Source organism: Chionomys nivalis, chromosome 3 (genome assembly GCF_950005125.1).
Source record: "Chionomys nivalis chromosome 3, mChiNiv1.1, whole genome shotgun sequence".
NCBI lineage: Eukaryota > Metazoa > Chordata > Mammalia > Rodentia > Cricetidae > Chionomys > Chionomys nivalis.
Window position 1 is genome coordinate 73,321,755 of NC_080088.1, and position 13,171 is coordinate 73,334,925.

At 48.0% G+C, this 13,171-nt stretch overlaps 1 protein-coding gene across 5 annotated transcripts in view; it reads right to left on the bottom strand.

Moving 5' to 3' along the window:
* The window catches only part of Ece2 (endothelin converting enzyme 2), a 37,371-nt gene that overhangs the window by 8,717 nt on the left and 15,483 nt on the right, over positions 1–13,171 (bottom strand). For 4 of the 5 annotated variants that reach the window (XM_057764427.1, XM_057764423.1, XM_057764424.1 and 1 more), the window contains 6 exons: positions 7,579–7,665; positions 7,100–7,235; positions 6,703–6,918; positions 5,670–5,794; positions 5,413–5,559; positions 5,190–5,255 (listed from right to left, as the gene is read on the bottom strand). In XM_057764427.1, the coding sequence (XP_057620410.1) occupies positions 5,190–5,255; positions 5,413–5,559; positions 5,670–5,794; positions 6,703–6,918; positions 7,100–7,235; positions 7,579–7,665 (777 nt within the window). Of the gene's footprint in view, positions 1–5,189; positions 5,256–5,412; positions 5,560–5,669; positions 5,795–6,702; positions 6,919–7,099; positions 7,236–7,578; positions 7,666–7,969; positions 8,166–13,171 lie in introns of those variants that run through there. The other variant, XM_057764421.1, reaches the window with a different exon arrangement.

Sequence of the window (13,171 nt, forward strand, 5' to 3'; positions counted from 1 at the left end):
GCTCTGGCCCTCACCACTTGCCATCATTTCTTTGGCTTATGCACTTTCCGGAAGTCTTGGTAGCTCTGTTTAATTTCTGATCTGCTGCTGACCACTGTCTGCTTTGACTTAATTACCTGTGTGTTTATCATCTGTTCCCCTCAGTGGGCACTGTTCAAATTTTGTCAGCTGTTCTCCGCTGCATCCCAAGAGCTTGGATCAGGGCCAAGCACAGAACGGGTCCCCTGTAAATATTTACCCAATGGATGGACTCCCATAGTCCTTTGCCTTCTCATTCCCTAATGCCCTTCTAATTGCCCCAGTCCATCAGGGCCATGTGCTTTTACTTGAACAGTTGGATGCATCCTGCAAGGCGTCTGCCCCTTTGACTCCCCTCTATCTCTTGCCCTAACAGGTCTCCAATGCGCTTTTCTCATCCTCCCTGTATCCAAGGGAGAGAAAAAGCACAGAAACAGAATATTTATCCTGAACATTATATATTCACAGACCAGATAGCTAAGGGGATTGCATATAATGTATCTTGTCCAACACCCTCATAGCAATTCCATAAATCAATACAAGTTCCAGTTTCCATAGGGGGAACAAACTTGAGGCAATGAGGTAAGGACTCCGTTCACAAAGGACCCCTGACAGGGTCAGAGGGTGTGGAAACCTGAGCACTACCTGGGCCCAACATGAACTCAGGTTGCCTCAGGCCAGGCTGGCGCCATCAGGACAAGGCCTGTGGGGTTTGCTCGCCACTGGAATCTTGGGTTCAAGAACAATGTCTTCCTATGACAGTTGTTCACCCAGTATTTATTGAGGAAAGGGGAAAAACATACAGATAGATCATCAGCTCTGGCCAGCAGCCACCTCTATGGCTCCCCTCCTTCCTATCTATCTATCTATCTATCTATCTATCTATCTATCTATTTATTTATTTATTTATTTTGGTTTTTCGAGACAGGGTTTCTCTGTGGCTTTGGAGCCTGTCCTGGAACTAGCTTTTGTAGACCAGGCTGGTCTCGAACTCACAGAGATCCGCCTGCCTCTGCCTCCCGAGTGCTGGGATTAAAGGCGTGCGCCACCACCGCCTGGCTCCTTCCTTCCTTTTTAAGACAGGATCTCACTGTATAGCCCAGAGTGGTTTTGAACTCACAATTCTCCTACCTCAGCTTTCAAGTGCTAGAATTACCGGTATCCACCACCATGCTGGGCTTTCTTCCTACTCCTGAGGTGAAGTCCCACCCTGGGCTCACTCAAGGCTAAAGGCCTCTGCTTTTCTTCACTGAAAAGTTTCTGATCTCTTGCTATTCACTCTTTTGTTGTTATTGTTCTTTTGACTTTTCGAGACAAGGTTTCTTGTGTAGTTTTGGCTGTCCTGTAACTTACTCTGTAGACCAGTCTGGCCTCGAACTCACAGAGATCCGCCTGCCTCTTGCCTCCCAAGTGTTGGGATTAAAGGTGCACACCCCCCCCCCCCAGAAATAGTCATTCTTTATCCTACAAAACCTCTCCTTTCCCCCACTCTCTTTATTGTTGCTGGTGACAGAAGGGTATCAATCTATCTAGCCTAGCTTCTAAGGGGGCTATAGTTAACCCAGTCAAGGATCTGGTGTGAGGACCTTTCTCTTCCTACAGTTTAAGGCTTACTTCTTTTTTTTTTTTTTAATATTTATTTATTATGTATACAATATTCTGTCTGTGTGTATGCCTGAAGGCCAGAAGAGGGCACCAGACCTCATTACAGATGGCTGTGAGCCGCCGGGCGGTGGTGGCGCACGCCTTTAATCCCAGCACTTGGGAGGCAGAGGCAGGTGGATCTCTGTGAGTTCGAGACCAGTCTGGTCTACAAGAGCTAGTTCCAGAACAGGCTCCAAAACCACAGAGAAACCCTGTCTCGAAAAAAGAAAAAAAAAGAAAAAAAAAAAAAAACCAGATGGCTGTGAGCCACCATGTGGTTGCTGGGAATTGAACTCAGGACCTTTGGCAGAGCAGACAATGCTCTTAACCGCTGAGCCATCTCTCCAGCCCTAAGGCTTACTTCTGAGACCTTCTTGAATCCTCCACACTCCTAGCTTTGATCCTATCTCAGCCATTGCACAACAGCTTCCCCTGTTATGGCAACAGGCTTCCTGCCTAAGGAAACCCAAGATGCAATGAAAATTAAACACAACAGCCGGGCGGTGGTGGCGCACACCTTTAATCCCAGCACTTGGGAGGCAGAGGCAGGCGGATCTCTGTGAGTTCGAGACCAGCCTGGTCTACAAGAGCTAGTTCCAGGACAGGCTCCAAAACCACAGAGAAACCCTGTCTCGAAAAAATCAAAAAAAAAAAAAAAAAAAAAAAGAAAAGAAAAGAAAAGAAAATCAAACACAAGGCCTGTTCTACAGCAATGGGCAACATGGTTCTTCCCTGCATTCTCCTGCACACACACGCATAAACATACAAGCATGTATGCAGGCATGGCCTCCTACTCATATCAGGGAGGAGACAGCTCTTGAGAGTAGGTCCTCTCATGTCACCTTGTGGGAGCTGGGAGTCGAAACCTGCACCTGCTGGGCCATCGCTCCAGGGGCCCATTTCCCTTCTTTTGGAGTAAAGCCAAAACTTGTCAGCTATGGTAATGCAATGTGTGTGTGTGTGTGTAGTCCTAGCGCTCTGGAGGCTGAGGCAATAAAATCACTAAAGTCCAAGAGTAAAGACCAGTCTGGGATACACTATAAGATCCTGTCTCATTAAAAAAATGAAAGAAAAAATTAAATTCCTAAATTCTGTCCAGAAAGGTCACCTTCACCTATGTCATTTCCTCTCTCCTTCAGTCTGACAACAGGCTGTCCACCTTCCTTCCTCAGAGCCTGTCAGATCTGCTTCCTCTGTGGGCCCCTCTTCCTCTGTGTCAGCCTACCCTCCCCCTCAGTCAGGGCTAGTTCCCGGTTGGAATCAAACTGGGAGCCTCAGGTGTCTCCTCTGTAGTTGTCCCAATGACTGTAACCAAAATATTGTCTCAAGCTGTTTCACACTCCCTCCCCCATGGAGGGAGCAGCAGCGGTCTCATTCACACGTATCTAGAGGAGGCTCTGGCTGAGAAGTGGGGTAATGTTAATGAAGGCCTGGCAGAAGGACACAGGACTCTCCAGCTGGTCTACTCAGCAGGACACTGTTTCTTCCACTGCTCCCACCTGTCCCACACCTTTGTCTACATGTGTTAAAGGAGAAGCCCTGAGCTTCTGGTTCCCTTCACAGTCCTCGCCAGCACTCCACCAACTTCCGTGGCTGCCTACTGACCTCTCACACGGAAGGTGGCCGCCTTCCTCAAACTCACACGTCTAAAGTGAGAGACTCCCCCACACTATCTGTTCTACACAGGAGCAGCGGCTGCTACCCTACACCTCAAACCTATGCTTCCAGCCGGGTAGTAGTGGCGCACGCCTTTAATCCCAGCACTCAGGAGGCAGAGGCAGGCGGATCTCTGTGAGTTTGAGGCCAGCCTGGTCTACAAAGGGAGTTCCAGGACAGGTTCCAAAGCTACAGAGAAACCCTGTCTCGAAAAACAAAACAAAACAAAACAAAAAAACCTATGCTTCCCTTTTTACAGAGAAGGAACGAGCCTCAGAGACACCAAACAGTTACAACAAGCAGGAGAGCTGAACTTAAAATCCAGGTCTAGTTTCAAAGTCGCTCCTTGTCTTGTGATATCACACTGTCTCCAGGTCCCCAAGTTCTCCAGGCTGAGTCTTCTACAGATACCACGGATGTCCTAAGGCCCAGTCCATTCCACCATCACTCAGCCTTCTAGCTGTGATCATCCTTAGTGCCTTCATCTTCTAACATCTAGTAACCAGCAAGCCATGATACTAACTCCCTGCCACTCCCTCACCTGGGCCCTTACTGACTGAGCCCAGGCGCTGCAAAGACTTTTGGCTCCAGGCTCCTCTCTCCCCTGCTTCTTCTTACTCCACACACACTGGCTTCCCAAGGCACTGCTAACCACATCCCTCCATCCCTCCTCTGGAGCCTGGAGGCGACTCTTTGGGGCTGCAGAATGAATCTTTGAAGCCCTCGAAATCTTCTCCATAACCAGTCACTGGCCACCTTCTAGTCTCCCATGTGCTCAGGAGCACGTCCTGACAAAACATGCTTCTTGTTTACATACATTTCAAACACATCCAGCTGCTCTGGCTTCGGCATTTTGCCCAACACATCCTCTCTACACAGAATGCCCTCTGTTGCTCCCTGCACCTTTCCCCATGGTCCAAACACACTAAGCCTTCTTCCTTTGAATACTTGTTCAACCTATCTCTAAGTAGGATGACCTCTGCTGATTCTTTATAGTCTTTTTTTTTTCAAAATTACATCTATTTATTTATCTATTTATTGGTTTTTCGAGACAGGGTTTCTCTGTAGCTTTGGGGCCTGTCCTGGAACTAGCTCTGTAGACCAGGCTGGCCTTGAACTCACAGAGATCTGCCTGCCTCTGTCTCCAGAGTGCTGGGATTAAAGTGTGCGCCACCACCACCCGACCATCTATTTATTTATAGTTGTATGTGTGTGTGTGTGTGTGTGTTTGCCTGAGTGTTGAGGACAAAGGAAATCTTGGAGAAGATAGTTCTCTCTTTCCATCATGTGTCCTAGGGATTGAATTCAGGTCACCAGTTTTGACTGCAGTACCTTTACCTGCTGAGCCATGGTGCTGGCCCACTTCTTTGTTTTTATAGGGCCCAACTCAAATGTGATCTCATAACGGAACTTCTCGATGCCTGCATCTCACCTAAGTCCTAGAGACCTAATGAACCGTGTTCTCAGGTACTTAGGTCCATGTATCTATTGATATCAAAAACTTTCTGTGACAGTGACTTTGAAACCGACATCTCAGAATTGCTCCCGAGCATCTGGCATACAGTAGGTGCCCAAAACACGTCTTCCCAGGGCTGGGGATGTCTAGCATGGGGGAGGCCCTGGGTTTGATTCCCAGCACCACAAATGCAAAGAAAATAATTTTTTTCTGGAAGAAAGAATAGGAAGAAAAGAAGAGAAGGAAGAAGAGAAGCAAGGCGAGGAGAGAAGAAAGAGTAAAGGACAGTCGGCTTGCTAGCCAGGCAGCACAGTAGCCTCCCGTTCCTTACTCTGGCCCTAGGCAAAGAGAAAAGTACATAGAGATTAGCTAGCTCAGCAAGGGACGGGGATAGGAGTTCTAGGATGTGCCTTACTTTCTCATTGGCAGTTCTATTTAGGTAGTAATCTCGAGAGGGCAGGAAAAGCCCAGACTGGTCCACCTGCAACAGCAAGGGGTAAAGGTTAGTCTCCCCCACTTTAAACCCAAGACTCCTGCATATGGGGAGGGAGGTATCTGCCTTTCTGTCACAGTAGAGGGGAATCTTGGCTCTCTTGGCAGAGGGTCCACGAGTCCCTACCCTTCTCCCAGCCAGGCACCTGGATGACATTGCTGTTGGAACTCTTAGAATCAGCACTGACGTAGACGGTGAAGAAGGGGGTGGCTCTATAGGTCCCCGCTACTGCCTTTAGCACTTCCATGAAGTTGTCCTCATCCCAAGGCCCTGTGATGTTCCAGCCACCGATCTGAGTAGAGATCACAAGTGAAATCTCTGGTCCAGGGATTACCAAAGCTTCCTTGGACCGCATCCTGTCCCTCCTGCTCCTCTTGCCCGAAGCCCACCCAGGGCCCCTGCCTTGTCAATGAGGTCTCGAAGTGGCTGGGCTCCTAGCTTCTCAATACGCTCCAGCTGTAGGCAGGACAGGTAGAAGCGCCGTGTCTTTCGTTCAGCTTCACTGCTGGAATTGAAAGTGGTATTCTCTGCAATGGGTAGAACACAGGAGAGGATCCAGGGAGCAGTTAGATTAACTGCTGTGAGGGAGCTGCTGGCCTTCATTCCTCTCTGGCTCACATAGATGTGTTTGCATATATGTATGTATACATGTATATGCATGTTTGTATGTATGTATGTATGTATGTATGTATTTTATGGCACTGGGGATTGAATGTAGGGCCTTTCACATGCTAGACAAGTACTGTCTCACTGAGCTAAAATTCCAGTCCTCTTTTTACTTTTGATAAAATCAAAAATAGGGTCTTAATAATTTTCTCAGGCTGGCCTTAACCTTCTAATCCTCCTGCCTCAGTCTCCTGAATAACTGGAATTATTGGTGTACAGTAGCAAGCCAGGTTCTCTCTCCCCCATCCCTGTCTCTTTTGAAAATAGTCTCATTATATAGCTCTGATTGGCCTGGAACTTACTACATAGACCAGGCTAGCCTCAGACTCACTGGGATTCACCTGCTTCTGCTCCCCAAGGGCAGGGATTTTGAAACAGGGTCTCACTATGTAGTAGCCCTGGCTGCCCTGGAACTCACTCTGTAGACCAGGCTGGCCTAGAATTCACAGAGATCTGCCTACCTCTGTTTCCATGGCTGGGATTAAAGGTGTGCACCACCCATTAAGACTGAAAGAGCAAAGTGGGGTGTTCTTCCTCTGTTTGTGGAGACCCTCACAGAGGTCTCCGTTCTTCTCAGAGGGCCACCCCGTCTAGCCAGCTCCAGTTATCGAGAGCTCCTGCTCTCTGCATACCCTCCCTCAGAGAGTGTCACGGAACAATCCATCTAGTTCTTCACTCGTGGGTATTTGTTGAGGACCCACTCAGTGCTAGACCATGAATTAGACATGAAGCCCAAGATGGGCACAGCACTCCTGAAGTCAGCTCTCACCAAGCAGGTGCTTCAGTATGGCCTGGTTCTGGTCCCAGAGGCTGTTGAAGGTGTTCCAGCGGGAACGCCCGTTGGGCAGAGGGTTTCTTCTAATCCAGCCTCCACAGGAGAACTGATAAAAGTCCTGACAGGGGCTCACCCCACGGTCCAGGGATTCCAGGATTTTCCCAGCCACTCGAATGCAGGCTTCTGTGAGGCAGGTGTTATGGGTTGGGTCTGTGGCAGGAGACAGGTAGGAAGGAGACTGTCAGTCAGGAAGGGAGAAGAAAGCCTTTTGGGGAAGGAAATGAGATCAGGAAGTTGGCAAAGTTAGCCCCAACAAGAAAAATATTTAGAGGTCCTTCGATTTCTGGACCCCACAGCTATGAGGTGTCCTGACAGGTGTGGGCCCACCTACCTCTGTGGTACTGGACCCCCAGAGCCACGAGGCAGCCCAAAAGAAGGGCAGCCAGGACTAGAGAGAGGCCTGCCAAGCCCAGCTCCAGCTGTGTGTGTGAACCCAAGAGTCGTCGTGTCCTCTTCTGGAACCCCACCTGGGGAGGACAGGACAGGGAGCAATTGAGCCGCATTGCAAGGACCCGAGATCACAGAAGTCCTCCTAGCAAATAAATATGAAGATACAGCCTGTTTCTAGAAGCAGGGAACATTTAAATAGCTAGTGGGGTTAACTTCAGGGCTCAAGAGCAAAGAGCCAGGGGAGCCTGTTTTGTGCAACGTCATGGCTTTGAATGGCCTCACCCTAGTCCTGGAGCAGAGGCCAGAGATGGAGTGGAAACCTGGGGAGATGACCCACCAGAAGAGCCCAGAGCACATAGTTATGGCAGGCATCAGGCCAAGGGTGAAGCCTGAGGAGAAAGGGGGAATCCCCTTGCCCACCTCCAGTGAGTCCTGGGTGGCCCTGCCTTCTACTGGAGTCTCCGGTGTTTCTTCATCCCGAAGCTTGGCTCGTTTGTACTCCACCATCTGCAAACAGTTGAGGAGCGCCAACTGAGGTCAAGCAGCTAGGCCTTTTGCCAAAGGCCCTGCCCGGGGGACTGTCCCTCGCTGCTCCGGCTCCATCCTACCTACAGAGAGGGCCCTTCCCAGGTGCCGGGCTCTCAGGCTGGGTTCCCCTCTGATAGCATCTTCTCTAACCCGCATCAGAAGCCCCCATTTTCGCAAGCCGGAGTCCCTGCCAGATGCCGCCAGCTCACTCACACCCGCCCCTCCACACTTCATGCCCTTTCCACCCGGGTCCTCTCCCTTGGATCCCAGTGCCACCACTCACACTGCCTCCGCCACCCAGTTCATGCAGCGCGACATTCATGGTGTTGTGGAGCAGGGCCTGGCCGCGCCTTAGGGCTGGGGGAGGTTGACCCGCCCAGGAACTATGGTCCCAGCCACCCGTTGAGCCCCGGCACGGCCCTCCATCACAGTCACTGCTGCAGCCCCTGGCTTGGCCGCCGCGGCCCCGGCTTTTTCAAGTCTCCCCCACCCAGCGGCGCGCCCGGGGGTGGGAGCGAGGGGGAGGGGCGGAGCGCGCGCGGCTCCCAGCCAGCATCGGCGCCCAGACCGATACTGTGGATATTATGTTCCCTGCAACCGCTGCTCTCCATCAAGTCTGAGAGCCCCTCAGGCAAGCCACCCATAATTTGCTTTCCTTTGGTTGATGCCTAATCCCTGCTAATATTCTTTACCCGAACTCCCAAACTGCAGGCCTTCTCCGACACTTTTTAAACGCCATAGAGGAACCATGCCCCTGCGAGAAGCCTCTACCTACTAGCCTCTCTGCAGGGTTATTTTACAGCCAGCACATAGAGACAGACGCCACAGGCAGTTCACGCCTATACAGGTATCCACAGGATGTCTACAAAAGCACACAGACTCCAACCACAAGTGCACACAGAGAGACACAGAAACGACTACACTGAAGATTCACAACGTATATATACAAAAGGCCACTGTCCCTGGGGGCACACACAAGCACATATCAAGGGTTAGGGCAGCATGCACTCTGCACATAGCCCCCACTAATGCCACTCTTACACATTGCTTCAAGATGGCACTTTTACTCTCCAAGATAATTGCTGTCATCAGATCATCTCATAAAGGGAGGGTTACAGATGGTGACAAATTGGCAGGGAAAAAAACAGCCATGCACAGATATTTAAAGAAAAGACATGCTAACACTTCTAACTCGGCAAGCAGTTTTATTTGGGAGGTTTACAAGAAAAAAAAAATAACACCCAGCAATATTTAACTGAAACGCAACAGTGTGGCATCCATGCATCTGCCATCTGCCTTCCATATTGTCATCCCTTAAACAGGCAGGGGAGTGTGACAGTCTGTTGCACCAAGGAGTGCCTCATGTTTTTTACAGTGCTGGGGAGGGAACTGGGGCACTGAGTCACCGCCTCATCTTCCTCTCCCTAACCCCACTAAGGGAGTACAAGAATTTGATCGAAGGAAGCTTTAGGTAGAGGCAGTGAGTGATCATTTATTGATTCTTCACCTCGGTTCTCAGACATCGGACTGCAAGTGGTTCCAGCATGGAATATTCCTGTGGCTGAGAAAGATGCATGATGAATGGACTTGGCTGAGAATGGCTGGGCTACTTTCTGAGGCACTTTCTCATCCCCAAATTGCACAGTTTCAAGCAAGACAAAACCACAGTTCTGGAGTCAGACCCAGCTTCCCCATCTGTAAAATGGAAGAGCAGTACCTACCTCAATGTGTGTTTCTAGAATGAAATGAAACCGTGCCTGGAAAGCGATTGGCATGTAAGGAGTGTATTATGGTTCAATCTGGCTTTTCAGGTACTGGGTCTTGAACCAAGAGCCCAGCATCTGCTGAAAGGTAATCTACCTCCTGATTATTGGAGGGCTTTAAAGGACTGTTCTTGAGGGCGGATTGATGGCTCAGTGGTTAAGAGCACAGGCCACTCTTCTAGAGGGCCGGAGTTCAATTCCCAGCAGCCACGTAAAGGCTCACCACACCCTTCAGTAACTCAAGTTCCAGGGGATCCAACACCCTCTTCTGGCCTCCGCAGGCATTGCATGCACATGTCGCACAAACATACATGTAGGCAAAACACCCATACACACAAATAAATAAATAAATAAATAAATAAATAAATAAATAAATAAATAAGCAAATAAAATTTTAAAAATGAAATTAAAGTTTAAATACTGTTTTGGGGGATAACTTGTTTAAAATAAAGACGATTTTGGCTGAGTATGGAGGTGCACACTTTTAGTGCCCGCACTCCCAAGGCAGAGGCAGGCGAATCGATGCTAACTCAAGCCAGTCTAAGTCTACACACTGAATGCCTGGCCAGCAAGGGCTACAGAGTGACGGGGTCTGCCTAAAAAATTATTACTAGCATTACCTCAAGGAAAAATATTACTAAATTGTCCAAGGTGACCCTAAAGTTTCAATTCCTCTGCCTCAGTCTCCCCAGTAGCTGAAATTAACAGGCCTGCCTGATTTTACTGTATTTATTTTTTGTTTGAGACAAGGTCTCACTACATAGCCAGGGCTGGTCTCCAGCTTGCAGTGATCTCCCCGCCTCTGCCTCCCGAGTATTGGCTATAACTACATACTACCATGCCCTGGAATTTTAATTATTGTTATCATTTAAGCTCCATAACTAGACTAAGACCAATTATCCTGAAGAAAGCATGTTCTAGTTCTCTGATGGTGGAGTAGGCTAGATTAGTTAGGGGTTCCCTACCCAACAAGTTCTCACATCCTGCCATACTGCAGTCCGAAGCAGCAATCTACTTGGGACAAGTCTTTGGCATGTTCATGCTCACCCTAACAGTGCTGTGATATCACAGTGTTCACCTCTGCTTGAGAGAAAACCCAGCACTTAAGAGTCAGGTGAGGGGGCCAGTGCCTAGGCTTGGAAGATGGAAGCAGGAAGACCATTTGTTCAAGGTCATCCTCAGCTCCACAATTAGTTTGAGAACAGCTGAGGATATATGAGACCCTGTCTAGGAAAGAAAAGGAAAGGGGGATGGAAAAAAGAAGAAAGGAAGGAAGGAAAAAATAGAACGAGTCAGATCTGACGGTATAGGAAGGTCTACAATCCCAGTTACTCAGAACCAGAAGGATAATAAATCTATTATGTCTTGCCTGGCCACCCTGAGCAACTTGGTAAGACCCTTGTCACAAAATCAAAAGGAGAAAGATGATTGAGGATATAGTTCAGGAGTAGAGCCCTCGCTAGCATGCTTAAGGCCCTAGGTTCAATCCCCAGTAACTGAAGGACAAGGGAAGTGAAATCAAAACCATCAGATACATACAGCACATACTTCAGTTTGTGGTGATTTGAATGAGAATGATCTCGAAGGTTCATATATTTGAATGCTTGGTCCATTCCAATTGGTAGAATTGAAGGGGAAGGAGTAGGAGGTGCGGCCTTGTCTGTCACTGTGGGTGGGCTTTGAGATGTAAAAATCCCAGCCAGGCGCTGGAGAGATAGCACTGCCATTAAAGGCTAGGCTCTTCTCTAGATGAACATAAAAAAAAAAAAAAAAAAAAAAGGCTAGACTCACAGGCTCACAACCAAAAATCCCAGCCGGGCGGTGGTGGCACAAGCCTTTAATCCTAGCACTCAGGAGGCAGAGGTAGGCAGATCTCTGTGAGTTCGAGGCCAGCCTAGTCTACAGGAGCTGGTTCCAGGACAGGTTCCAAAGCTACAGAGAAACTCAGTCTTGGAAAACAAACAAAACTCCCACACCATTCCCAGTTAGCGCTCTCTCTGTGTCTCCTGCTTCTGGACTGTAACCTCACATCACTGCTCCAGCACCTGCTGCCTGTTGCTGTGCTCCCCACCAGGATGGCCCTGGAGTCACCCTCTGACTTAAACACTTTCTTCTGTAAGTGTCTCCTTAAACACTTTCTTCTGACTTTCTTCTGTAAGGTGTGTTGGTCATAGTCACAGCAATAGAAAAGTAACTAAGACAGCTGTTCTAGGTCTGTTACATATTCAGGCTCATTCATCCTTGTGGTACAGCTACTAATTGGCTGAGGGAGGATCCAAATTCAGGGCTTCTGACTCTTTCAATATGGAAGGCAGATTGGAAATATGAACCAAAAGGAAGTCACTCCCCAACACTACTGCTACTAGTTTACCCTATCCCCTCAAAACCAGGCTACGGTGGGATCAAATCTAGGCTCCGTTTCTTATTAGCTGACATCTTTATCAAATTACTGGACAACACTAAATTTTCCTTGCCTGTAAAGCAAAAACAACCATTCCTATCTCAGAGAACTAAACGCCACTACCTGCACACAAGAATCTAGTTTTTTTTTTTGTTTGTTTGTTTTTTTTTTTGGTTTTTCAAGACAGGGTTTCTCTGTAGCTACGGAGCCTGTCCTGAAACTAGCTCTGTAGACCAGGCTGGCCTCAAACTCACAAAGATCCGCCTATCTCTGCCTCCCGAGTGCTGGGATTAAAGGCGTGCGCCACCACCGCCCGGCAAGAATCTAGTATTTTTATAGTGTTCTCGGATTCACTAATACTGAGCTTAAATTTTTTTCATGTCTCCTTCACGTACAAAATCAGTTTTTAGGTCCATAACTGCTCCTATCTACATTTTAAAGTGCCATGCATTAGAAACTTGGAGATACTTCTGTTGTAGAATATTATTTTAAGATGTGTTACATTTGTTTATGCTGTGGAACATTTGTTTGATGATGCAAAGATGTGTTGCGTCCTTTTATATTTCGTTTGTCTAACTCTGTGAAGCTGTGTTACTTTGCCTGTCTAAAACACCTGAATGGTCTAATAAAGAGCTGAACAACCAATAGCAAGGCAGGAGAAAGGATAGGCGGGACTGGCAGGCAGAGAGAATAAATAGGAGAAAAAATCTGGGAAGAGATGATCAAGGAACAGAATAAGGAGGAGGACCCAAGGGGCCAGCGACTCAGCTATACAACAAGCCAGAAAGTAAGAAGCCGGCTGGGTAGTGATAGTGCTTCAATCCCAGCACTCAGGAGGCAGAGGCTAGAGGATCTCTGTGAGTTCGAGGCCAGCCTGGTCTACAGAGCAAGTTCCAGGACAGGCTCCAAAGCTACACAGAGAAACCCTGTCTCGAAGAAAGTAAAAAGAAGAAGTAAAGAAAGGAATATAGCATATCGAAGCTAAAATCCCAGAGACAAAAGATAGACAGGATAATTTGAGTTAAGAAATGCTGGCAAGAAACAAGCCAAGCTAAGGCCTTTATAAGAGTCAAAGAAAAAAAAAAGCACTTCTATTATCTAATTCTTCCCTTTATGTTTATCATCCATTTTTCTCTACTCTATTTTTTCCTCCTTTCTCTGTTCTCCCTTTTCTATGCATCATTCATTTATTTGTTTGTAACAGGGTCGGAGGATGTAATCTAGGCTGTCCTCAAACTTTGTATTCTCCTGCCTCAGTGCCCAGGGTATTTGGTTTATTAGATATATAGCATCAAGCCTGGCTTTCCTTCTACCACCCTCC